This window comes from Hipposideros armiger, unplaced genomic scaffold (assembly GCF_001890085.2).
Source record: "Hipposideros armiger isolate ML-2016 unplaced genomic scaffold, ASM189008v1 scaffold_224, whole genome shotgun sequence".
NCBI classification, from domain to species: Eukaryota; Metazoa; Chordata; class Mammalia; order Chiroptera; family Hipposideridae; genus Hipposideros; species Hipposideros armiger.
Genome location: NW_017731574.1, coordinates 1,998,131 through 2,025,920, shown reverse-complemented (window position 1 = coordinate 2,025,920; position 27,790 = coordinate 1,998,131). Strand labels below are relative to the sequence as shown.

General features: G+C 50.3%; 1 protein-coding gene across 2 annotated transcripts in view; it reads left to right on the top strand.

Annotated features, from left to right (window-relative positions):
* The window catches only part of ACSF3 (acyl-CoA synthetase family member 3), an 88,666-nt gene that overhangs the window by 41,718 nt on the left and 19,158 nt on the right, over positions 1-27,790 (top strand). For both annotated transcript variants that reach the window (XM_019654550.1, XM_019654551.1), the window contains exons 5-6: positions 3,907-4,019; positions 17,228-17,354. In XM_019654550.1, the coding sequence (XP_019510095.1) occupies positions 3,907-4,019; positions 17,228-17,354 (240 nt within the window). The remainder of the gene's footprint in view (positions 1-3,906; positions 4,020-17,227; positions 17,355-27,790) is intronic.

The window sequence follows — 27,790 nt, the reverse complement described above, 5'->3', positions numbered from 1 at the left end:
AGCATTGACAGGAGCTCCAGGACCTTATCGGCCTGTTTCCATTCTCTTGGGACCAGCTGCAGAGCAGCCTCGCTCCCCAGATGCTGGACAGAGCTGCAGGCCAATTAAAGTTATCTGGGAAGAGCTGACAACTGTTTTAGAGGTGGAAGAATGACACGCCGCCTCTGACTGCGGCCAGTGCTGCTGCCCAGATGGACGCTAGGAGGCTGGCTCTAGGAGGGGGCGCTGTCCCCGCGGTGCTAGGAGGGTGGCCCCTACCCAGTTGATCCTGCACTGCCAGGACCAGCTTGGGAATGGGGTGGGGTGGGGTGGGGTGGGGGGTTTCTGGGGCTTTGTGGCTGCCCCACCACCTGCTTCAGTCTCTTATCTGCGTGGACCTCACTTTAACGCCATCAACAGGGCTGTAAAACTCAAGTTATTGTCTCTGCTTTGAGAATTTATTGTTGTGTTTGTGATGCCATGATTAATGAAGATTCTGTCAGCACTTTCATTATAGATCTTCTTAACAGTTAGTAACTTTTACTTGGAGAGGGCAGAAGAGGCCTTACTGAACTGAGCAGAGAGGAGCAGGAAGAGAGTGTGGAGGGAGGTTTCTTCCTTTAAAAAAAAAATATTCGAAAGAGAAATGAGTGGATTGAAAGGTGAAAGGTGGAGTGCAGTGGTAGGGAAGCGGGCGTTTTGAGAAGGAAGGTCATAGGTCCCTCTCTGTTAAGAAACATATCTTTGATCTTTGTCCCCATTTCTGGCACAGAGCTCCTAAAACCCTTGGAATTTCCTAGGTCATAACAAGTCCCTTGCCACCACACCTGAGTTTGTGTTAATGAGATAACTTTTGGAAAACCCCTAAGGATGGGGGCTGGTTGTCAGGGGAATGAAACTAGGTGATTGAAGGGTTAGAATTGAGCCCCACCCTGACCACCTGGGAGAGGAGAAGGGCTGGAGGTGGAATTCATCACCAGTGGTCAGTGATTTAATCAGTGGTTCCTGCTGCATACCATTATGCCACCTCTGGTGAATACGTGGAGGTGCTGGGAGGGTGGCTCGCCTGGGAAGCATGAAAGCTCGGAGCTCCTTCCCCCATACCTGCCGTAGGCATTCTTCCATCTGTTTTTTTTTTGAGGTTGAATCCTTTATAACAAACTGGCCTTCTAGTAAGTAAACTGTTTTCCTGGGTTCCATGAGCTGCCCTAGCAAATTATTGAACCCCTGGAGGGGATTGTGGTAACCCCTGATTTGTAACCACGTCAGACACAAGCTGTGGGCAACACCACTTGTAACTGGCAGTCACTGAAGTAACCCACTGAAGGTGGGACCAAGCCCTTAACCTTCTCCACAGGTGCCTCCCATAGCTACTGCAATTGACCAGGCGCAGCATGGGGTGGCCATGTGCCTCCCCTGCCCTGTGGGCAGACCCAGGAGGGCTCCCTTGTCCACAAGCATCCCCCTGTGGTCCCCGGGCCTGGAAGGAGTCTCAGCGTCCTTCCTCCTGGGGCGGTGAGCGCAGGGCTCACACTTGAGGAGGCGGCGCTGTCTGAGAGCGCTCAGTCAGGCCTGAGTGGGCATCACCCTGCTGCTAAGACAGTTCCTCTGAAGGAAGGGAAAAGGATCAAGCAGGCTTTTATTTCTGAGTGAGGTGGTTGGTCCTGCTTAAGATTCTGTACTTAAGTTGATGAAGTGCCTCCTGATGCAGTAATCACATTCTGCCTGATTGTTTAAGGTGTGTTCATGGAACTCTTTATCTCTGGCAGGTACTTGAAGAAATCATATCTGACCAGTCTCCGAGGGTAATAAATCAATTTCCAGTATTTGATGTTTTCTCATTATTCAGGCTAATCACCCTGCCCAGCACTGCATCACCCTTGTTCAAGCAGCAAGAAACATCTTATTAATACAGATTATGGGAGCGTTTTCAGCTCCACAGGGCCTGTGGCAGTGCCAGGGGCACCTGGCCAACGTGGCCTGTCTGAGCGTCCTCCTGTGTGGCTTCAGCCCTGCCTTTCACACACGGCCTTTCTCTTCTGCACATTATCTGCCCAATTCCTCCGTAAGCCCTTTGTCCCGTGGCTTTTACACACACACACACACACACACACACACACACACACACACACACACACACTTATTGTAAATGATGACCAACATTTCAGTTAGTAAGGGCTGAAGCCAAGGTCAGCCTACTGAAGTTTGACCGTAAAACACAAGCAGTTGGGAGCATCTGGAGAACTTGGACCCCCAGCTTTGGTGGGCATCCCAGCAGCCAGGGCTATGGCCCCGCCTGAGCCACTCCGCTGGTGTATCTGTCAGTCCTCATCAGACCATGAGGTCCAGGAGGGAGCAGTGCAGATGATAGGAGTTCAACTTGTCAGTGGAAACAGAGATCCACAGAGAAAGGGGTCATTTAATCTAGAGCAGATAATGCCCTTGAGGTCAACTGGAAACTGAATTTAAAGTGTGCAGAATGGCAGTTGGTCTTGACTGCGCCCAGGGTCAGGCCAAGGCTTTCAAGATCAGAGCGAGCTGGGCTTGGATCCGTCCCCACATTCACAGGCTGGCTCTTGTCTCTGGTCCCCATGTCTTGTCTCCACACTGGAGATGAAATGCCCCTGCTTCCAGGCTGTCTCACGTCCTGAGTGTCCTGGAGCCTGTGTGGCCACGGTTCCAAGTAGATATGCCACCAAGGAGAGATGGGAGGACATATGTCATACGATTCTTTTTTATATGAAATGTTCAGAGCAGGCAAAGCTGTAGAGACAGACATTGGATTAGTGGTTGCTGGGGTGCAGGGGGTGGGGAGTGACTGCTGATGGGCACAGGCTGCCTTCTGGGGTGATGACAAGTTCTGTAACTAGATGGTGGTGATGATGGCACAACTGTGAATGTGCTAAATGCCACCAAATTGCCACTTTATAAGGATCAATTGTATCTTATATAGATTTCAGTAATTTTTAAAATAAAGAAATGGGAGGATGCTGGTCTGTCTGCTTGCTGCCTGGACAGGGACACAGATTTCTGACCAGAGTTGAGGAGCAAGGCCTCCAGGACATGGAACAGCTGAGAGCTCACCAGGGTGATGGGGCCCAGGCCTTGCCCCCTAGGACCTCAGGTCAGCACTGCTGTAGCAAAACGAGACTGACATAACAGACTTGCGAAGGGCTTGAATCAAGGACACTGAGTGATTTCAGAGAGTTTGCTGACCCGGCTGCCTGGGACATTTATCCTCTGACAAATCCTCATTGATTCCAGCAGTAAAAATAAAGGGCCTGAAACCTGGAAGTGAATTCTCATAGATGCTGAGCATTTGATCTTGGAATCTCTGTCCCGCCTTAGTCATTTATTACAGTGGCGGTGGGACACGTCCTGGCCACCTGCCTTACCTTTATAGATTCAGAGTTTGATTGTAAGCTGGCTGACCACGCTGGAGGCTTCAGGTGAGATGAAGACACTGAACAAACCATGGGTATCTAATAAGTGAACCAGAATGCCAGTGATATTATCCCCTTGGCATGAGGATCCCTGCTCACTGTCCATCTTCCTGCATCAGTGCCTCTTGGGACTTCTCTGGACAGGAGTACTTCAGTGCCGTTATTACCGAGCCAGGTGCTGGGGCACAAGTGGAAGCCGTCGCAGCGTCCTGCCCTGGGTGCCGGAAGGCCTTCCCGAGATGACCTGAAGGCTGTCTGGAGCATTAGGAGCCAGGCCTCACACACTGGTGGCGCCCACTGCTGCTTCTGCAGCTGGTGGGCACCCGCTGCTCCGCGTGAGGCCCCGTGCTCCTGGTGCTCGGGTCTTCTCCCCTCTGTGCATGACCAGGACCACAGGTGGAATCTGAACACCTCAGGCATGTGATCCTCACCTTCGGAACCCCTCTGACCCCATCTCCTGTGTCTCATGCTTCTCTTCCGGCAGGTTCTGTGGGGACCCCACTGCCAGGTGTCGAGGTGCGCATTGTCACAGAAAACACGCAGAAGGAGGGATGCCCCTACGTCCTCCATGTAGAAGGAAACGAGAAGGACACCAGGGTGAGTCACTCTGTTCTCAGCTGGCAACATGTGAGTGTCTCACGGTCATGACTGCCCAGCAGGCCAGTCACCGAGCTTGAGGGTCTCTGCTTTAGAAGTAGAGTCCCCACTGCTCAGGGACAGCCCTCCTGGACAATGGAGATGCTGGCTGGCATTTACCGAGGGTGCCCACCAGTGTTTCCAGGCACTGCCCGCCGCGTAGACAGTCTAAGAGGGCAACCACGGCCCAGCAGTGCCCCGACCTCCAGCGCTCTGCCTGGCTCCTCCCCAGGCTCCGTCCATTGGGGTTGCTTTGAGGTGGGTCATGACAGCCTTGGACGAGGACAGCCCAAGTTCAAACAGAAGTTGTTGTAGGTGAGATCTGGTTAAAAATTCTGTGCTGGCAGCACCCTGGCGCCCACTCAGAGTGGATGCCAACGCAAGCTCCCAGGGCAGGTGTGGCCGCTCCAGCTGAAGCCCTTTAGGCCAATTCACAATGCCCTTAGAATTAAGGTTACCCACTTCTACTGAAATCATTGGGAGCTCTTTCTCTTAGTTTCTATATTAGTCTAAAATTCGCAAGGGTGAAGAAGAAGAAAAGAACATTGTTATCTTATGTCAGTGAAGATTTTAATAGCTACAAATGTGCTGATCATAAATGAAGGGGAATCACAGAAAGGTTTAGGGATTAGCAGGAAATGGAATTCTGATTTAAAAGGAAATTATTCTCTCTATGGCTGATGTCCGTATTACACATCACGTGTGACTGATTGGATTTCTGATACCCCGAGGTTTCAAAAGATGAGAGTAGTGAGTCCTCATTCCAGCTTTTCCTGCTGTATGAGCACGGCTGCCCTGGTGAGTCTCCCTGCTCTGCACTCACCTGCGCTAGGAGGGCCTGAGGACAGGCCACCCGCTGTGGGCCGCAGTTTCCATGCCTGAAATGAGAGGATTGAGCGGATTTTTGTTGAACGTTTTTTCTGCGAGCAGATAGGTGGAACTTGGGTGCTTTTAAGTGTAATTTTATGAAAATTTTCAGAATGGCATCAAGAAGTAGGTATTCTATTTACCCAAGAAAGCCTTCTAGCCACCCACATGGAGGGCCCTCGCTGGTTTGTTACTCTCTCAGCCTCCCCTTCCAGATGTGATGGCCTCCAGATACGGCCTTGCTCCTCTGCAGCCTATGGGCAGCTTCCATGCCACCCTGAGGGTCCTGAGCCATTGCTGTCACTCCCTGACCACCGTCTGCCTGGGCTCTTGTCTCTCCCCTGCTGGTCCAGAGCCTTCAGCCACACCCACACCTTGGGGTTCTTCTCTGGCTCTCAGCCTGTGCCCTGCACCACACCCTGCCCCCCTGCCTCCTTGTAGATTCCTGCTTACCCCCAGGTCAGTCACCAGCCCTCCCTGTATTTGATGGCCGCTTCCCCGCCGGATGCTCAGCCTATATGCCTGGTCAGGGACAGCCAGCTGAGAGTGCAAGCCAGGGTGCGGGTTTTAGGGGCACTGCTCCATCAGGAGGTACCCAGCAGAGAGAGGAACAGTGGAGGTGGGGGGGTCCATCAGACGCTAGTGGCACAGGCAGCAGCATCCGCGACTGTGCCGCCTCTGCTAGGTGCCGGTCATCTGATGGCTTGGCCTCCATGCGCGCCTGCTCTGCTGGAAGTAGCAGAGGTGCTGCCAGACAGAACGGGGGTGGGGAGCATCTCCCTCTTTAAATCACAATACAATTTTAACTACTTCACACCTGCAGTGACAAGCAGTGGGCCATCTGACAGCTCCTCCTCTCCCATCTTTGATTGTTTCAGTCTATAGACAGTTGTGCGCTGAAAGGTGCTTAAAATAGAAAGCTGGCAGCCCCAGCCTGGAGCGTCTTGACAATCAGGGAGAAGGCAGCACTCGTTCCACAGGCTGGGGGCTCTGGGGGCGTGGGCGCCATGGCCTGGGGGCCTGACGGGCCGTGGAGGCTGGAGGGGGCGTAGGGGAACGGGGGTCTCTTCCTCCCTGCACAGTGAGCCCCGTACAGACGCACCCTGACTGTCTAAATGTGAAAGGAGATTTAGCGCTTGTGACAGTCTGTTCTAGAACAAGGCTTCCAACTCAATGAAGGGAACAGTGTGACAGACCAGACTGGAACTGCTTCAATGGCCGAATGGAGGCTGAGGACCACTCCATGCGAAGAGACACCAGGGGGCCTGTTGTCCCACACGTGGGATTATGGTGTATCTGGACCTAGTGTTTGGTTCTGTGCCAGTAAGGCTGAGCGAGGCAGAGACAACCCCCGGGGTGACCAGGACCACAGGAGGGACCCCTGGTTAAGTGCCAGCTGCAGGGAGCTGCTTCTCTGTCCTGTGGTCTTGCTTGAAGGAGCTCCCGCCGCCATGGCACTTGTTGCCTGACCCCACCTCCAGTATAGTAGGACATTTAGTCTCAAGCATGTTACCTATGAGGACTGCAGCCCAGAAACTGGGCCTTGTGGTCTCACCCATGGATAGAGTGGCGGCACCTCCCTCTTGTGTCTTGGTGGTGTTTGTCATACTTCCTCTATCCTTTAAAAATGGGGGCCTCAGAGATACATTTCACTCTCCCTCCACCCCGGCACTTTGTAGAGTGAGAACGGAGCAGGACACGGGCAGTGACCTACGTGGAACCTTCCACCTGGGCTCTCTGCTTCCTGAGATGCGGCCTCAGCTCCGAGCAGATCAGGGCCCTCGCTTCCGTGCCTGGGCCTTCCCGAGACCCCATCAGCACCACCAGCAGGAGCAGAATGCGACCAGGGCAGGGTTAGGCCTGAAGGCATGAAAACTGCGGGGCCCAGGCCGTCCTGAAGAAAACACGTTTCTGTCAAATTCAGTGACACGTCTCAGAGGAAACGGGAACTAACTTGTGGCCTCGTTGGGGACTGTGATTACTAATAAGCAAAGGAGGAAGCTGCCACGTACGTGGTGACTGTTGGTGGAGGGTGGCCTCTGATGCTGCACAAGGCTGCAGTCCGCCCGGTTCTGATGTGGATTGTGAATGTGCTGCTGAGAAGTGTTGGTACTGTCTCTGAAAAAGGGAATTGCCAAGCACAGTCCTTCTGATACGTTATAAATTCTCACTTAGTGCAGCCCAGACTGGTAAGCACTGACTTTTTAATGTTCAAACGTCAGGATGGCGGAAGATGATTTGTTTCAAGTGGTTTATTATTATTATTATTATTATTATTATTATTATTATTATTTATTGGAAGTAATTTTAAACTCATAGAAAAGTTGCAAAACTAACAATACAAAGAACCCCCACACGCCCCTCACCCAGATCTCCTGTTGTTAACGCCCGCCGCCCTTTCTCCACGCACACACAGCCATGGCCCTTCACCCAAAACACCCCACAGTGGCACTCCCTCACGTGACCGTGGCACGGGATCGGCGTTCACTGGCGTAACACCCTCACGAGCTTTCCTGTCCCACGCCATGGTGTTCCCCTTGTCTGCCACCTCGTGATGTCACATGTGACATCCTCCCTCCACTGCAGGTTCAGCCTCAGGTCAGGTGTCTCCTTTGCTTGTCTTGAACTTGGAAATACCTCCTTCTTAGCCATATGGTTACCGAGCCCTGAGACCTGACTGTCAGGCACCATGTCAGCACAGGTAGTGCTTATCACAGAAAGAGTATGCTTGACTGAGCAAGAGTGCACTGTGTGGTGACAGTGAGCATAGAACACGGAGGTTCGGGGAGGACACCTTCATGAGAGCCTCCCCAGGGCCAACCTGCTGTGAGCACCATGGCCTCGGCTTCTCCCATGCACTCCTTACTTCTTGCATCCAAGTAGCACATGAGGAGACCCCTCTGGGCCAGGTGCCGAGCCCCATGTTGCTGTCAGGATGGGCAGACAGGTGTCAGCAGCGATGGCGCCCCTCGTGGCACACCAGTGCAGTGCAGGTGTCCCTCAGGCCTCTGTAGCCTGAGAGCACTCGGTGCTTCTCCAGCCAGAACCCACCACCGAGAATCACGAGTGAGTGGCTGGGGCTCTTTGGCCTCTGTATGCCCCGAAAAGGGGCGCCCTCCAGGGCAGACGGGCAGCTGGGCCATGTGGTACTTTCCAGACAGCAGAAGGATCCCCGTTAGCTCCTGTGGGCCCAGAGCAAGGGGCTCTCTCATGCCCACATCACCCAGTAGCCAGCCATGCAGGCAGGGGCGAGGCCCGTTATGGGTCAGGAAGGGGACTCACTTGTCCTGGGTGTGTGGTAAAGCACACCTGTGTGCCCCACAGAGCGCAGACTGGGCTCTCACCATGGATCCTCATGCAGTGACACCACTGTCCCCAAGAGTGTGGCTGCCCTGGCCATGGCTGCTTAGTAACGTGGCCAGCAGCCCAGGGCGCTCAGTTGTCCCAGCCATCTGCGGCTCTGCTGCCAGCGCATCCTGAGTCTTGCAACTTTGTCTGGTGGGACTTCAGGCACTGGAAGAGTGTGCGGGCGGCCTCCCCCTCCCCCACGGGGAGGTTCTCTGCACCGTTTGAAGTGGTTCCACCTTCAAGGTTTCCTCTGTCTGCTGTCTCCCTGCTGGGCCGGGTTAACGCGCCTGCCCAGATCTGCGGCTTTGTTTGTTGCGGTGCATCTTTCATGTGCCGCAGCCTCCAGCTGGCTCACGCCGGTAAACTCGGCGAGCACGTCCCACACACTCTCTTTATTTATATATTTTTTTATTTTTTGAAATTGCTCACTTACACGAGAGCCAAACGCCAGCCAGCAACAATGGGGTCCATCAGCAGATAAAGGGCTTCACAGCTGTACATAATGCACAGGGTAACCAGGCCTTCATACAGAATCATCATCTCTTGCTGAGGATGCAAAGAGACCCGCGTGAGACGTGCATGGGCTGGAACGGGAGGACAGCAGCAGTGAGCTCTGCTTCCTTTTATTCCCCCTAAAAATTAATTATCTCGTAGTTTACCCATATGCAGGCTGTCACTCTGGACAGCAGACTGCTCTGTGCCTCTCCTCCCCACGCCACCAGCATCTCCCGTCCCCTCCCCTGTCGCTGCCATCTGTCGCTGTGTGTGCCGCCAATTGCTGCACGTGACCCACGGTGGGGCCTGGACACGCTGTGCCCCACCTTGCTAACAGTGCCACCGCCACAGAGGCACTCACTTCAGACAAACAGCAGATAGTTCCTTGCCCCTTGGCTGTGGTGGGGTCGTCACCTCTATCAAGGGCCAGGTAGGAGGTGGCATGACCTTAAAGGGGAAATCTCACACAGAAAAGTAAGTCCAGTTGTCACCCTGCCATGCAAGCAAATGCCTGCGAGTACTCAGCTGCCCTGTGCCCCGCTCTTCCCAGCGGTCAACCAGAGCCTGCCCCCCAGATGCCCTTTAAAGGGATGCTCAGAAATGCAGGGCAAGGAGTGTCACCTTCCTCCCATTGGCTCACCCCTACGTGGATTACCAGATGGTTCTGGTCCAAGCAGTGGGCAGTGTTGAGCTGGACAGCCCTTAGGACCCAGTGGAAGCACATAGCAAAGGAGTGGGCCCAGGGGCCTCCAGGGTTGGGGGCTGTGCCGTGGATCCTGGCCCTGCTCACCTGTCTGGATCCCAGCACCTCTTCTAGCATGCCCTCCACCACAGAGGGGCAGAGCCATCCCCTCATGGTAAATTGGGTAGGTGTCGTTCCACCTGGGGGCTTCCCAGCAACACCTGCTGCTGATGGTGCTGTTCCCAGTAGGTTACTAGGCCAGTGGAACACAGTGCAGAGTTGGGGCAGACACTGCAGTCTTTGAGATTCAGACCACTCAGATGAGGAAGCATTCATTCTCGTGTTGGCAGCTCCTGGGCATGGCCCTGGTCACAGTAAAATGGAGTGGCACTCATGTGCAGGTGCGTGTGCCCTCAGTCACATGATGTTCCTACACGCACCGAGATGGGGAGTCCCCTGTAAAGACAGCCCAGATTTTTTACTGCCTTATGGAAAACAAGTGTGGCATGAAGTCACATGAGACTGCCGGGCGCCCAGGGTCTGGCGGCGTGCCCCATCCAACCTGCCCGCGGAATGCCCTCAGGAACAGCTGGGGTCCCCAGAGTACAGGGACTGGATCCCGCTGACCACCCGCCCAGCCCTGCTCCTCATCCGGCGGATGTGGGTGTCGACTCTGAGTGGTTCTGAGAAATCCCAGCAGAAACCCCTGCAGGGCTCTGGCTCTGCACGTGGCCTGGTGATGCAGGTGAAAGATTTTACCTTAGATTATTTGCTGTTTCTCTATGATATTATTCTCCTCACACTGTTCCCCTTCTCCTGATTTATCTTCTTCACCCTTGATATCCCCTCATACCCTTGTCTCTAAAATTTACACATGTCAACCACCAAAATTAAATTGACCTTACTGTCCCAAGGTCTGTCCGATGAGTTTGTATGACATAAGCAGATGCGTAACGGGCGTGTGTGTGTTTAAAGCTCCATGTTGGTAGTTCATTTTTCCCCTCTTCCCCAAGAAATGAAAATGCCTTGCCTTTTTTGGCATAAAGAAAAAGATGGGGTATCTTAGTAACTTGATACTTGTGTTCTGTAGACTGGAGGAGACTCCTTGGCAAATCTGTACGAGAGTTAGGATTGGTGAATGTGCCTCTTTATGGTATGGACCCCAGGGTGTCGGTGAGCCTAAGAAGAGGTCAGATTGAGCTGTAGATGAGGGACTCAAAGGGCTCTAGTTGAAAGAGAGTTGGTTTTGGTTCAGGAACACGCTGACTCTGCACTCTACGTGTCCGTGGTCACTGAGCCTGCATGCTGGCAGCTGCTGTGCTCAAGGGCTGGTCACTGTGTCACCGGCCGTCAGTGCAACAGCTGCAGACAGCAGTCATCGTCATTCCCCAAATCCAAGTCACCGTCTACAGTAAAACACAGCCCGGTTTCAGAGATGCTAAATGTAAAACAAACGCTCCTCAGAATCAGTAGAATTATGCAACTTGCCTGGAATAAGATCGTAAAGGTTTTTTCTTACTGTGTGAAATCCGAAACTGAGCACACAATGCCGGGGATGAGCAGGAGGCCCTCTCTGACTTGATAAGCTCCGGTCCCCACTTCTGCCCACCACACAGACCAGCTTGCACGCAGTCAGCATGCACTGGCTGCGGAGAGAAGGGTGTGGCTTTGCTGGGTCTGGACCCTGAGGTCCATCCAGCACAGTCGGAGGAACGAAGAGAAGGTCCACAGACAGCAGGAGCTGGCGTGACCACTGCACAGCCTCTTTCAGTTATTGATGTCACAAAACGCATCTTTATACATTGTGTGCCCCAAAACATAAAATTCTTTTAAATGTGTTAGTCTCCTAAATTGTGTAGAAAACAAGATTTGAAGTTACAAACCAAAGTTTGTAATACTAGTTTTTACACTGTTTGTTTTCTTTGAAAGTGTTAGTCTCTTAAAGTCATGTAGAAAACAAAACTGCAATTACAACCCATTGTTACAATAATACGAGCTGTTATAATTGCCCATATGTTAACCTTTTTTAAAAAAGATTTTTATTGGGGAATTGGGGGATGGGAACAGCCCTGGGGAATCAGGGGAAGGGGAACAGACAAGTTGCTGTCGTTTTTGTTCTTCAGTCTAGTTGTGGAGGACGTTGCTTCACTGGCCCAAGTTGGCACCATCATTGCGCTCTTCCCAGGCGAGGCAGATCAGTCGCCGGCTTCTGGACGGCCGCTCACTGTGGCTGCTGGCCGCTCATGCTGGCTGCTGGCTACACACGGTAGCCCATGGCAACCCACTGCCACAGGGGCTGCAGCCTACACCGTCGCCAGCCAGCGACTCACGGCAGCCCAGCTCCAGGTTGAGCTGTTGTTCAGCATCTCAGCTGTGGAGGGCAGTCTCACTTTTAAAGGACGGTTTTACTGAATATAGGATTCTTGTTTGACAGGGGAATTTTGTTTGTTTGTTTTGATTTTTAGCATTTTGAATATATCAGTGCACTGCCTTCTGGCTTCCAAAGTTTCTGATGAGAAATCTGCTGATAATCTTATTGAGGATCCCTTGCATGTAATGACACTTATCTCTTGCTGCTTTCAAGATTCCTTGTCTTTGGCATTTGAAAGTTTGTTTATAATGTGTCTTGGTATGGGTCTTGCTGAGTTCATCTTGCTTGGAGTTCCTTGAGCTTCTTGGATGTTTATATGCATGATTTTATCAAATGTGGGAAGTTTTCAGCCACTATTTCTTCAAATATTCTCTTCTTCTGGGACTCCCATAATGTAGATGTTGGTCTGCTTGATGGTGCCTCACGGGTCTCTTAGTCTCTGTTTTTCTTCAGTCTTTTTTCTTTCTATTCCTCAGACTCAATCATTTCCATTGTCCTATCTTCAAATTTGCTGATTCTTTTTTCTGCCTATTCTCATCTGGCTTTGAATCTGTCTAGTGAATTTTTCAGTTCATATATGGTAAAACCTTGGATTGTGAGTAACTTGATTTGCGAGTGTTTCACAAGGTGAGCAAACGTTTCTATTAGGTTGGTGCAAAAGTAATAGATGTTACTTTTGCACCAACCTAATAATACATTTTAACTTGGTAAACAAGCAATGTCTTGCAATATGAGTAGTTTGTTTCCAGAACGAATTATGCTCGCAAACCGAGGTATTACTGTTTATACTTTTCAGCTTCAGAATTTCTTTTTACGTTTTCTCTCTATCGATATTTCCATTTTGTTCATACATTGTTTTTTTTACTTTCTCCACATTTTCCTTTAGTTCTTTGAGCATCTTTAAGACAGCTGGTTTAAAATATCTGTGTAGTATATCTTCCATTAAGTCTTTTTCAGGGAGAGTTTCTGTTTATTTTTTTTCCCCTTTGAAGGAGCCACACTTTCCTGTTTCTTTGTATGCCTTATGATTTTTGTTGAGCACTGAATACTTGAATCTAATGTGGTAACAATGAGAATCAGATTCTCCCCCATCCCCTTGCTATTTTTTGTTATTGTTTTTATTTATTATTTTTATTGTACTGATTGTTGTAGGCTATCTCTGTGCTGAGAATTCAGCCTGAGGTATAAACTTAGGTCCTTTCTTACATCTTTTCTGAGCCTTTCCTTGGGCATGTGCAGTCACTTTCTAATTTTCCCCCAGTATACAGTTGTTTTTGAATATGCTGATTTTCATGTCTGGCTCCCAAAAGGGGAAAAGTGAAAAATGAAGGGGGGAACCCTTTAAATCACTTGGGAGTCACTCTACCTGGTAGGGGAGAGACATGCAATAGTGGGCGGAGCTGCAATAACAATGGCTTCCTGCCTCTTTGCACCTTGGTGATCAGAATCAGCAATCAGCTCAGATCCCAGTATTTGGAGGACAGGGTCCTCCCTGTTCACCCTGGCTCCTGCAAGCTGTGTGCAGCTGCCTGGCATGGCGGTGGGTGGGAGAGGGACAGATGCTACTGTGCTAAGAGCTGAAGGTGACCAAAATTAACTGCCAATTTACTATCCAAGCCTTCTCCTGGAAATTGCAAGCCTTCAACAGACTCCCAAGTTCCAGAAGAGGGTCATCAGACAAATGCAGCTTGAGCAGTTGTTGTCCAGGTGGGGAGACAGATTCCTGAGCTTCCTGCTCTGCCAACTTCCCCTCAGATTGTTCATTTTCTTACTGTTGAATTTTAAGTGTTCTTTTCTGGATATCTAATTTGCCAACATTTTCTCCCAGTCTGTGGCTTGTCTTTTCATTCTTTTGTATTTCATAGAGAAAAAGTTTTTTATTTTGTTGAAGCCTGACTTACCTATTTTTTTTCTTTTATAGATCATGCTTTTGCTGTTATCTCCAAGAACTCCTTTTCTAACTCCAAGTCACAAAAGTTTTCGCTTAGGTTTTCTTCTGAGAATTTTATAGTTTTACAGTTTACTTTAATTCTATGGTGCATTTTAGATGAATTTTTACATAATATGTGAGGCTTAAGTGGAGATTACTTTTTTTGCATATGGATATCCAGTTGTTCAAATACTATCTGTTGGAAAGGCTACTCTGTCTTCATTGAGTTGCCTTTGCAACTTTGTCAAAATCAATTGTACATATTTGAGCAGGCCTATAGATAGGTTATATACCTCTTACATTGATCTATGTTCTTCTGCCAATACCACAGCCTTAACTGCTGTAACTTTATAGTAAGTTTCTAAATTGTAGTGTTATTCTACAAATTTTATTCTTCTTGATCAATGTGGTTTTGACTATTCTAGTTCTTTTGCCTGCCCATACCAATTTTAGAAATAGTTTATCTATATCGACAAAAAAAAAATCCTTTTGGAATCTTGATCAAAATCACATGAAATATATAGGTCAATTTGAGGAAAATTAACATCTTTACTATGATGAGTCTTCCAATCCATGAACATAGTATATCTGTCCATTTTTTACATCTGCCATGTGTGGGTGTGTGGGTGTGGTTTTCAGCATATAGATCCTGTTCATTTTGTGTTAGATTTATACCTATTTCCTCTTTTCTTTTCTCCTCCTATTCCTCCTCCTCCTTTGCTTCTTCTTTTTCAACTAATGTTAAGTGTACGGTTTTTTTGTTTCTAACTGCTCATTGCTAGTATATAGAAATACAATTGATGATAATGTTTTGGCTTCAGATCTTTTAGTAACCCTGGTAAATTCACTTACTACTTTTAAGAATTTTTTGTATTTCTTGGGATTTTCTACATATACAATCATGTTTTCTGCAAATAGGAACAGTTTTTTGTTTGTTTGTTTGTTTTAAACTTTATTGGGGAACAGCTATGGCCATTGGTTACACATTGCTTTCGTGCTACAATGACATAGTTTACTCTTTTTTTTAAGGAGGGTGCAGCTCACAGTGGCCCATGCGGGGATCGAACCAGCAACCTTGGTGTTATCAGCACGACGCTCTAACCAACTGAGCTAACCGGTCACCCCTAGGAACAGTTTTATTTCTTCCTTTCCAATCTGTATGCTTTCCATTTCTTTTTCTCACTTTATTGCCCTGATAAGCATTTCTACAATAGTGTGATGTCAGATAGGAATAGTGAGTATGGATATCCTGTCTGTTTTCTGATCTTTTGGGAAAAGTATTTGATCTTTCACTGTTAAGCATGACATTAGCTGTAGGCTTTTTGTAGACTCCATTCTATTTATGATATGCTGAGTTTTGTTTATCATAAATGGATGTTGAATGTTTTTAAATGCTTTTTTTTTCCTGTATCAACTGATTTTATTTTTTCATTAGGCTGCTAATATGGGATTACAGTTGATTTTTTTATATTGAACTAGCCTTGCATTCCCAGGACAAACCCCCAGTTGGGGATGGGCATGGTGTTTTTTTAATTTTATATAGTGCTGGGTTTGATTTGCTAACATTTTGTTGAGGATCTTTGCATCTATGTTCATGAAGAATTTTAGCCTGTAGTTCCCTTTCCTTGTACTTTTTTGTCTGGCTTGAGTATATGGTAATGCTGGCACCATAAAATAAGTTGGGAGGTATTCCCTCTTCATGCATCTTCTGGAAGAAATTGTATGTAATTGGAGCTATGTGTTTTTTTTAATATTTGATAGAGTTTACCAGTGAAACTGTCTGGGTCTAGAGGTTTCTTTTTTGGAAGATTTTAACTATGAATTCAACTTCTTTAATAGTTATAGGGCTGTTCAGGTCATCTATTGCATCTTGGTGAATTTTGGTAGATAGTGATTTTTGAGTACTTTGTCCATTTAAATTGCTGAATTTGTGTGCATAGAGTTTTCATAGAATTTCCTTATTAACCTTTTAATACCTGCAGAGTCTGAAGTGATGTCCATCCCATTCCTCATACTGATCATTTGTGTCTTCTGTTTCTTTTTTGTTGTTGTTGTTCTTGCTAGAAGTTTATCCGTTTTATTGTTCTTTCTTCAAAGAACTAGCTTTTGGATTCATTGAATTTCCTCTATTGCTTTTCTCTTTTCAGTCTTAATTGGTTTCTCTTCTTATCTTTATTGTTTTTTTCTTCTGCTTGCCATTGGGTTATTTTTCTCTTCTTCTGGTTTCTTATGGTGAAATTTTAGGTTATTGATTTGAGACCTTTTTTCTAATATATGCATTTAATGATATTAATTTCCCTCTAAGCATTGCTTTAGCTGTACCTCCCAATGTTGATATGTTGTATTTTCATTTTCATTCAGTGCAGTGTATTTTCTAATTTTCCTTAAGACTTTCTCTTTGACTCATGGAAAATTATTTGTGTGATATTTATTTTCTAAGTGTTTGGATATTTTTCTGTTATTGATTTCTTTCTCAATTCCATTATAGTCAGAAAACATGTTTGATATGATTTCAGTTTTTTTTAATTTGTTAAGGTGTGTTTTTTGGCCCAGAATGTGTGGTCATGCTTGGCAACTGTTCTGCTGGTTTGTGTTAGAGTGTAAATGTCAATTAGATGCAATGGTTAATGGTGGTGTTCAGTTCTCTCACATCCTTACTGGTTTCCTGACTACCAGCCCTATTACTAAATGAAGAGTGTTGAATTCTCCAACTAAGCCAGTGATGGCTTACCAGAGGAATGCACCTGTAACCCCACGGGGCCTCCTGCCTTGCATGTTACCTCCTCTGCATATGCTTCACCTGGCACCACGGAAACCCCAGCTCAGTTTCTTATAAAACCCAGCCTCCCGCCCACCCTTCACTGTGGTCACATTGGAGAAACACTGGGACATCCTGCTTCCCATGACCACGTGAATTCTGGCACTGCTGTCTCCTGGTACCCAAGTCTTCTCCTCCAACCCCCGTAGGCAACTCTGTCAGCTTTTTTTTCATTAAGCAAAGTAACCTCCTTCAGAGGGCTCTACAGCAGGTGCTACCAGCTCAGGAGTTCCTCCAGTAGCCACTGGTGGGATATGGGCAGCTGCCTGCTTCTCCTGGGTTCTGTCATTTGTCCAAGAAATGCCCTGATGGTGGTATTTCATGGGAAACCAGGAGACGGCTTTTAGAAGTGGCCGGACAGCTAATCTAGCCAGGTTTGAGCTCTGAGACCTGGCCGCTTAAATCCTTGAATCTACAGGACGGGGCTCTTTTGGAATAAAGAGATGACCCACAGCCTCACCCAGGCGAGCTCAGGGAGCAGCTCTGTGCCATTGTGACTGAGTTCTTGCATTGACAGCTGCGTTTTTCAGTCATTTCCAACAAAGTAATTTCAGAAGAGCATGTAGTCCTCAGGTCGGGCATGGGCACGGGGAAGGCAGGTGGAGACCCCACCCTGGGAGGTGTTGCTCTGAATGCACGTTTCTCTCCCACACCACAGGTGACCCCAGGGTTCAAGGAGAAGGAAGGGGAGCTCCTGGTCAGGGGACCCTCTGTGTTCCGGGAATACTGGGACAAACCGGAAGAAACGAAGAAAGCTTTTACCTCCGATGGCTGGTTTAAAACAGGTATCCGGAGGGCACCAGAGTGGGGAGACCCCCGGGGGTTGGGGAAGGAATGTGACTTGGCCACCCCAGGTTGTCGCCACGCCTGTACACCCCCAGAACCTGTGAAAGGCAGAGATGGGGGGGCTGCACTTTGTGTCTCACATTTCCATGGCTGTACCCCGACCCAGCGCTCCAGCCCCCTGCTGGCCTCTGAAAGGAAGCTCCTGAGGCCACAGTCCTCAGGAAAGCCATCAGCCTCCGGGTCTTGCTGCAAGGCTCCTACGCTGGCCCCTGGCCCCGCAGCCCCTGCCTGGTGGTCCCACTGCCCCCCTTGAGTCAGGACTCCCCCTCTTCCCAGTCACCACTGTATTCTACATCAGAGACCCTCTTCACCCCCTCCCACCCATGCTTAGCTCACCCTACTTTGTAAATCTTCCCCTCCCCCATTCAGGGTCAGAGCCATTTTGGTAGAATGCAGTTCATGTGTGATTCGCATCATTCATTTCCATTATTTCTTATGCTAAATTCTGCATTCTTTGTGTCACCTGCCTGAGTGGGCAAGTGTAAACCCCAAAGCCAGGGGCCCAGTGACTGGGCAGGAAGAGGTGGCCCTTCTGGAATGCGCTGGTGGGACCCCCCACACCTGCATCCTGTCACCTGGGACATGTACCCAAAGCCTGCTCTGAGGAGCCCCCTATCCCTGTCCCACATCCCCTCCACCCTTCTGTACCCCGACTCCATCCCCTTCTGTCCCCCATGTCCCCCACCTCCTGGGGCCCAGCAGTCCTACCCACATGACTGCAAGGCAGACGCAGACGTGGGAATGTTTAGGTTCGCAGCTGGACTGATTGACAGGTGTGCATCTGGAACACTCACCAGAACCCCAGTTCCTGACATCGAGATGGTGGGGTTCTGGGTGATTTCTCCTTCTCTTTTTGCCTATCTGTATTTCTAAAACTTTTGTGCTGAACGTGCATTATTTCATAATCTTAAGGCAATATTTTCTAAAAAGAAAGGCCTGTTTTCACATGTTATCCTATGTTGGCCCCATAATCAGAAATGCACCTTAATCCCTGCTCCAGTGTGGGGAGCAGAGCTCAAGAGAAAGGTGGCAGCCTGCGGATGGGATGGACACTGTGGGGGGTGGCCATGCACATCTAATGGGGAAAGAGGGTGTGTTAAGCCATGGCCATGGCCCTTAGCCTGGTGACCCGCATGGCGTGTGCTGCATGGGGCTGACGCTCGCACACATGTCACCTCACCAGGCTTACATCAGTGTGGATCGTTAGGGGGTGGATTCCATGTCTACTCTCCTGTCTGGCGCCATCATGGGCTTGAGGTGACCCAGTGACAGAGCGGGGGGCCATGTGGGCCCCCATCGAGTTGAAGTTTGTGGGTGCAGGGGCAGATGAAAAGTCCTGGGGGGTGTCTAGTGGCCCCTTTCTGCCGCTGTGCAAGTGGCACTTAGGACTGGACTTGCTGATCCTAGCCAGTCCCACGTCCACCCTGTGGTCCCACAGCCACCCATGGCTTTCTTTCCCACATACCCTCTGACGTGTATTTCCCAGAAGCTGTGATTGGAAGTGTCCCATTGCCCAGGTCCCTCCACACTGGGCAGACAGAGCAGGTTGTAGAGGGTTCCAAAGGGTTTGCAGAGTGGACATCTGTCAACTTCCAGAACAGAGGCCAGTGCCCCAGGATCCCTGGCAGGCAAATCTGGGGCGCCGGTCAGCAGAGGGCCCAGTGGTTGGAGACCCAGGAGCCCAGGTCACCTATTTTGGGCCCTCCTGTCTCTGCCTGTCATGTAGTCAGCAGCATATTATGCAGTACATGCCTGCCTGGTTTACCTGCTGTAAACATCCGCATTAATACAGGCCAGTGTGGTAGAAACAAACCCCTTCCTTTTATTGTCCTTCAAATGCAGAATTTAGGAAATACTACTTTTGAGCTAATTGTGCTTTTTGTGTCCCTCCTGTAGCCCCTTGAATTTGGAAACCTGATTTGGAAAGCTCGACTCGCTTTGTAGCCATCTTCTTTTATTTTAAAATTCAGATAAAAAGCTGCAGATTTTTTTTTTTCCTTTAAAAGCACAGGCACCAAAACCCTGTGGATTTTGCCGATAGCAGGGCTCACTGAGCACCGGGGCGGCAGCAATGCAAAATGTGGGGCAGTCAGCGTTAAAACATTTTAGTCACCGCTCCTGATGAATATTTCAGTCAAAAAGGAATAGTATGCATTAATTATTGTAAAGAGATGTCTTTAGGAGAAAATGATTTTGAAATTCAGTTTAATTTCATTGTAATGCGCTGCAAACAGGAAGGGAGTATGTGTGTTTAATTGGCTCTCGGGGGTAAGGCCTGGAAGCCGCATGCCTTTGTCACAGGCCATTAGCGATACAGACTGCATAATGAGCGCGTGCAATCAGCTCACAGCTGCCGGCTCCTACGGGGAGAGCATGATATTAAATAGAAATCAGGATAAATTAAACTTAACCCTTTCCCTGGCCAGCCCCTCCTGCCGTGTGAATCCTGGCAGGGCTGAGTCCTGCCAGCTCCACCTCAGTGGCCTCCTCCGTGTCTAGATGACAGGAGATATAGGCCAGCAGCTTCGATTCCAGCCACTGCAGCCCTCCCTGCCCTGCCTGTGTCGGCCTCCTTCCCCCCGCAGCCCAGTTCTGCCAGGGAGAATGCGCGGGGAGCTCCTTACAAGCCCCCGCGCCCCACCCCCACCCCCCAGGGCTCATGGCTGCCTTTCAGGGAGGAAATCAAAGGCCTCCCCCCAGGAGCACCCCTGGCAGCCACAGTGATTTCTCATGACTCTCTGAGTTCCACCTGAGCACACCCTCACAGAAGCTGGCAACACACATGCAGGCTCCATTGCCAGCCCAGCGCAGGGGGATGGGCGAGTCTAAGGCCCCTGCATCCTCAGGGCTTCACACTGACCCTGCTGTCAGAGCTGAGGACGCAGACCATGAGGACACAGGGTGGAGATGGGGGCACGGAGATGAGGACATGGGGACAGAGCTCAGCAAAAAAAAAAAAAAAAAAAATGCTGCAGCTTCTATTGCCCTCTGGACGCTGTGCCCTGAGCAGTTTTGTCATTTGAGAGAGACTGATAACTGAACATGAGGAAACCAAAAGGGCATCTCTGACTTATTTTAAAGAATATGTACCATATGCTGTTTAATGTTGAGAGTGACATAGGAAACAGTAAACTATATTTACCTGATTATAGATAAATACATGCGTAGAAGGTGTTTAGGCAACTGGGAGAAAGAACCATAGGAAAATCATCAGAACATTGCTGGGGTGTCTTAGTGGTGTCTCCTCCCTTTTTCTTCCACAATGAGCATGTGATGTTATTATCAGAGATGAACATTAAAAGCTATTTGTTTAAGAAAAGAAAATGACTTACCAGTAGAACAACAGAAGAGAGAGCCCCTTCATGGATTGGCCAGGCTGCCTGAGGTTTGCAGCCTTGACGGAGCATGGACATCCAATAAGGTATCTGTAGTAATACTGTGAGGGCTGACCATGCAGCCCCGGGAGTCACGCGTGCAGCCCCGGGAGTCACACGTGCAGCCCAGTCATCCCCAACAGGAAAAATGAGCAAAGACAATAACCATGGGCAGATCACAAAAGAGAAATGCAATTGGCTATAGGAATGTGGAAAGTGTTTCACTTCCTAGTGATGAAAGAGATAAACATGCAAAGATTGACTCCTTTTGACCAAATTGGCAAAGACTCTTAAAAAGCTGACACTCGATGCTGTGAGGCCAGTGCTTCCAACATCCAGGTGGAATTGTGTGTCAAGAGTGTGTCTAGACACACATATAATTCTATGAGTTATATTCAAAGAAGATAATCAGAGGTGGTCAAAGTTGGACGTGTAAAGATGTCTGTTGCAGAATTATTTATAAAGTGAGAAATTGGAATCATTTGCTCAGCAATGGAGGATGGTAATATATTATGATCCATCCAAACGGCGGTATATTGTGAGGCCTTAGAAACCGTGTTTTGAAGAATAATAGCATGAGGGAACCCTGCTGGCATGTGTCACATACACGTGTATGTGTGTGCATGTTTGGGTTTATGTGTGTGCATGTTTGGGTTTATATATACCAAGCACAGAATGCTGACTCCTGCTTCGCTGCCTGATTTTCATTTCTTCCCATTTTCTCTTACTTCCAGTTTGTCCTCAATAAGTCTTGTTACTCTTATAAACACAGATACGTATAAATTGTTTTTAAATTTCACACTGAAGTTTAAACCTTCTCATGTGAGGGCCTCAGAATAGCACTTAGCATTTGCTCCGCTCACGTCTTGCCCAGGCTACTTACACAGAGCTGCTCCGACCTCTGATACATCTCTCCAACAAAGAATACTTTTATTTTGACCAATGAATGATAGTCAGGAATTAGGCAAAGTGTTGAAATGCAGGGACCCCAGTGTCTCACGTTAGTTAGTGTGATAGTACGTGTAACTGTAGGTTCTCCATGTCTGCCTGACCAAGAACAACCATCTCTTACATGAGCCTCGCTTCTCCCCGGAAGGCAGGGTCACTGTGAACCCTGTGTCAGAGTTTGGGGGTCCCTCCAAGAACACTTGGTGTCATCTGCTGTTCAGTCTGCAGCTGTCCCGGGGTTTCCCCGACTGTAGGCGGCTGAGCCCTGCAGTGGCACGGTCTCCTTTGTTGGTGGCACCTTTTGTGTGCGGAAGCTTTTGTTGTGGTGTAATCCTGTCTGGCAGCCGTCTCCTTTGTGTGTGCTTTATTTTTTTTAGGTCACTTAAAAATCCTTTGTTCCCAGTGGTCATAAAGACATTCTTCTATATTTTCTTCTGAAACTTGTCAGGCTTTGCTTTCACAAAGTTTAGTCTTCGATCCACCTGGAACTGGCTTTTGTGTGGAGTGACGCAGAGACGTCACGGCATGTGTCGTCCCGTGCAGACACTGTATCCTCTGTCCTGTGTCGAGCTCTGCTGCGTGCGGCTGCTCCTGGGCCTCTGTGCTGTTCCTCTGACCTTTTTTTTTTTTTTTCCTGCACTGGTTGGTCTCAGACCTTTGGACAGAGGTTGTTTCCAAGTTTTTGGTTTTTTAATCAATATTGTCCATCCATGGCTCAAAGACACCATTGGTTTCACCAGTTTAGGGACAATAAATAACCAGCCGCCCCCTCACCACCACCACCCCGACTTGTTAGCTGTTTCTTTGATATTGATCTCCATGTCCTGAATGACTGCTGCCCTGCCACCCCTGTCCTCCCTGCAGCATTCTGTCATCAGCAGTTCATGTGCAGTGTCTGTGTCGTGAGCCCGTGGACACGCCATTCAGAGCCCAGCCAGCCGTGTGCGAGCTGTGGCTCGTTTCCCAGGTCAGGAAGGACTCGTTCATCCATCTCCTACGTCCCCACTCCTGACCAGCCGCGCAGTGCAGGCATGCATGGCTGCCCTCCCTCCTGGGAGAACCCCCCCCCAGTGCCCCCCGCCCTCAGCTGGGCCCGTCACCTCTGTATCAACGCACAGCTCCCATCATCCCCCGCGCTTGCTTCCTCCCTCTGGGACAGATCTCCTGTTCCTGCACCCACAGCTTCCTCCTTCCTCTTCTACTCCCCAGCTTGGCACCCACATCCCCCAGCAGCCTCCTGAGAATGGATGTGTGTCTGGTAGTGTCTCCATCCTGGTGGGGCTGGGTACAGAATGCTGGGCTAGAGATCATCTCCTTATTGGTTTCTGGCTCCCATGTCTGCCGCCACGTTATTCCTGGTGCTTCATGACCTCACCACCCTCTGCGGTCCTAGAATATCTTCTTTGTCCCTGGAGCCCTCAAGTTCAACAGGCCATGCACTGTGGGTGCTCTGACTTTCCTCGTGGTGCCTGCACTCTGGAAACCACGTCCTGTAGTTCTGGGAATTGTTAGGCTGATTTTCTCCCCTCTGCTGCCTAGCTGACCTCCCGGGGGGCTGCGATCGGGAAGGGGGTGGCGGTGACCAAGCCCCATTGCTCGTGGGCCCACCAGCTCCCTGTGCCTGGCCGGCCAACATCCTCTGTCCCTGGAGAGAAGCCTCCGCTGTGCTGCGGCGCTGGCACCATCTGCTTCTCCCTCAGTCTCTCATTCTCCCCCCCCCCCAGGGGCCTCTGCCGGAGCCTTTGGTATGAGGCAGTATCCTGTTGCCTTCCCCTGTGCCCTCACAGGGGTCACTGCATAGTTCATCTGCTTCCCAGCTTCCAGTTTGTTTTTAAATATAATCTCCTTTCCTATTGTCCCTATTTAAAGTTTTGTGCCTTAAAAAAAAAAAAGTTACTATTGATTTTGTTTCGAGGGAGAGAACCTGTGTTCGTCCTGCCGTTTCTCCCTGGCAGTGATCAGGTGAGGCTTATACTTCTGGAAGTTGTCGTATCTTCATTTCCTTCTGGTAGCTTCCTTGGCCTCTGCCACCCACAAGTGGGTCAGGGCAGTGGCTGCCAGGGTCTCCAAATGGCAGACGGGTGGCAGTGGTTCCTTTCTCTCACCACTGACACCTATCTCTGGAGCCCACGAGACATCTGCACCACTGCCCACCCTAGTGGGCGACCTTCATTGAGTGCCCAGGAGAGGGGGCTGGGCTCTCCTGCTGCCCGACTGGCCTCCGCCTCCTCACCTGTAGATGGAGTCGATGCTGAATGGACACATGAGGGGCCTCAGGGCAGAGCAGCTGGGGGAGCACTGACTGCAATGGTCTCGGGCTCCCTTGTTTTCTTCAAGGACCGGGAGCCCAAGTGTAAGACACTCTGTGGCTGCTTTAAGACTGGACCTGGGTCTCACCCACCTGTTTCTTCTCTCGCCTTCCCCAGCTTTCTGCACAGCCAGGGATGGGGCGTTGGGGGTGCCTGGTGTCACTTCATCAACGCCTCAGGATCCTTAGCAAGACAGGGACAGTGTTATTCCTGTGTCGCTCCAGGGTTGAGATCCTTGCCTGACCAAGAACGCTTCGTCCAAGGACCACACGTGGGCAGGGCCAGGCCTGCTGCCTGTGCTTCACCCACCCATCCAGAAAACTAGCCTCTCCGTATCGGGAAATTTATTTTCAATGACAGTCTAAGGCTAAGACATGAAATAGCACTGGAGTGGAGAGTGGCCCATAAGTCCTGCTGCAGACCCATGTGCCCGAGCTCCATACAGCACGACTGTATTGATCATGATATCGTGTCTGTCAGAGCAAAGCCCCCTGACTCCCAGGTGGGCATCAGAGCCAGGGGGTAGGATACTTGTCAGCAGGAGACGGATTCCAGAGTCAGTCCATTTTGATAAACATGCTGTTACAAAACGAACATTGTTAACTTGTTTGGGGTCCTGTGTCTGAAGCTCACCCTCGATAACACAACCCTCCCTGCAGGGCCAGCCTCTGTCTATTGCTCTGTTGAGACTGTTTGGCTTCCATGCACCAGGCCCTAACGATGGAGCTGGAGCCCACCCAGAAGGATGAAATCATTGGAAGGACGTAGGGAGCGTCCTCACCCTTGTTGACGCTCATCCAGCGCCTTCGCACCAAGAAGGCAGAAATCCCAAACCACGTAGACAGTGGACAGAACCAGCAGGGAGTCCCCTTCAGATTGTCCGGAGGTGTCCAGAGGCCAGGGCAAGGCAGGGGGTGCAGGTCTCTGGAGGAAACTGCGTGTGCAAAGCAGGAAGGAATGTGGCATTGGTGCAGAGCTGGATGGAGACAGCGCACTGGAGAATTCCGCCCTAGGGCCTGCTCTCAGCTTCGTGAAAGGCCAAGAGCCCACAAGGTCTGGTGGGCACGTCAGGGACTTGGGATTTTCTTCTGTGGGCCTGGGATGCCTTCTCCTGTACAGCTGGAAAGGAGTTCCGAAGCAGCCAGGGGGACGAGAATTCCAGTGCGGTACAGCCTTCAGGGCTGGCACGTGGTTTCCTGACTGCCAGTCAGGGCCCACTGCACACAGGCACACACTGGGCTCAGAACTGCCACCCTCAAGGCCAGGCGAGTCCCAGGCACCCCCGGAACCTCCCTGAGCTGGCTTTCATGGAAAGGCAAGTCTCTCCATCTGGCTGCCATAGGAATTCAGGCACAGCCTCTTACTGACAGGTGGCTACCACGCTGTCTGACAGAAGCCTGGTGCCTTGAGGATACAGAGCTGGTACTGACTTCCTTTCTGGTCAGCCACACTGGCCTCCAAGGTCTGCCCTCTGCGTGGCTCAGCAGAACCCCATGTGCAGCTCTAGCGCAGTTGCTGGGCGGAGTAGTAACCCTGCCTAGTCTGCAGGCACCCAGGCACCCCCAGGGCAGGGAGGCCATGGGGACGTCAGCACTTCACTGAGGGGAGAGTCCACCCAAGAGCCACCCCCACAACCCTGCAGAACCCTGGCTCCTCTGATGCTGTGAACACACCAGGGCCAGGGCCACAGGCCTGGCAGTGGCCCCCACAGGCCAGAGTAGGGGCGCGGTGTGGGGGCTGGATGAGCAGAGCAGGTGTTCCTAGCAAGGGCAGAGCATGAACACCTGAGGAAGAGAGAGTCCCAGCCTGATCAGGGACATTAATTAGCATCCTGATAGGCAATTTCCCACATTTGTTTTTGACACTTGTTTCTCAGTCATAAATTTGGTTAATACAGAGTCTTTCTTTTAAAAATTATTGCTTTAATGTGTTGCAGATGCTGCAAGTGACTTGCATGGGGTGAGCCCACTGTGGGGAGGGGCACTCTTGGAGTTTGGGGAGGGGAACTTCTCCATAAACCAGCAGCGATTTCTTAAAACTTTTTATTTTGAAATACACCGATTCACAGGTCACAAGTAATGTGCAGGGAGGTCATTGCACCTTGGCCCCGTGTCTCCAGGTGCCAGCCTCCTGCTTTACTGGCACATCACCAAAGCCAGTTCCCGGGCTCGCTCAGGTCCCACCACTCCACGCACACTCATGTGTGCACAGGCGTGTGCATATACTCAGCTCCCTACCCTCTGAGCACACGTAGGGGTCCACATGACTGCCACCATCGCAGTAAGAGCATTTCCCTCAGCATGAGGCTCCTGCAAGCTGCCACTCTGTGGCCTTGAGCCAGTTCCCCTCTGCCCACCGTCTCTAACCCCTGTTCCTTATCCTTTATGGATGTCATAGAAATGGAATTATTGGGAATTGACCTTTGTCCTCAGCACAATTCCTAGAGATCCACATCCCCGAGGCAAGTCTCTGCACTCCATGGTCAGACCCCTGGTGACACATTTGCTCAATAGGTCTCGTCCTAAGCTGTGGAGCAGACCTGAGCCGTCCAATACAGGGGGCCACTGCCTGCAAACAAGACCCTTATTTGCACCCAACCAGGCTTGATCTGCATTTCACCAGAGGCAGGGTTGGACATGGGCCACACATCTGCTGGCCGGGTCTCCAAGGTGTGGTGGGTGAGGCCTGCGGTGATGGGCAGTCTCAGCCTCTCAGGGCCTGCAGTGTTTCACATGATTGGGCAGTGGGGTGGGCAGGTAGCCTCAGAGGAAAGGCTGAGTTCCCCGTGCAACCATACAAGGTATTCCAGTGCCCAGCACCGTCCCTGCAGGCGGCTGGCACGGGAGGGCCTGGCAGGTGCTGTTACTGCACCATCTGTGCTCAGAGGTGCTGCTCTTCAGTAGTTCTTCCCTGCGTGAACGCCAGGGCTCTGTCTGGCCTCACGCCCTTTCCTCTTTATCACAGGGTCTGCTCTTTATCACAGGGTGGCCACATAGGCTGCAGGGAGCACAGTTTTACTGCCTCAGAGCGCTGCAGAGATTTCGTCTCACGCTTCCTTTTAATTTTTAAACAATTTTAATGCTGTCCGCCGTAGGCTCTTTGGAGGTTTGGAGACTTGCTTTGTTCCTTAACTCCTTTCCTCCTAGATGCTGCCCAATGCAGGTGTTTTCAGGCCCACTGGAGAAGCCAAGGGAGTTGCACCTCGTCCACTCCGCTCTGCACACAGGGTGGCTGGGGGCGGCACTGCAGATGCATGGAGCGGGCACATCGCTCAGCAGTCTTACTGTGTAAATAATGGCACCACGGGGTTTGCTCTGTAAGCAGACAGCTCCCACCCGTGCGGGCTTGCTTTTGTCTCCCCATCTTCTCAAAGTCTGAGGACCCCTTTTTCTAAGGGTTTCTGAGAAACCCTTTCCGTGAGCACCACCGAGCACCAGTGTCACCGACCTGCAGGCGAGTCTCACCCTCGGAGAAAGGCTGCCTGTGGGCCAGAGACTGTGGACCTCTGGGACCACGCTCTGCCGGGATTTAGCACCCGCTTCAGAGATATTCAAGGAAACGAAGCAGACTGTCTCGAGGAGTGTTCAGGGTCCACTTTTCAGGGCACCAAGCAGCCATGTGGGCCTCGCCTCCCAATTCCGAGTATGTCCCTCTGGGTACGTCACCTGATCATCTGCCCTCTGTGGTCCAGCCAGGACCTCGGGGTCTCCAGGCAGCACAGGGGTCCCCTGGAGAGCAGAGCGA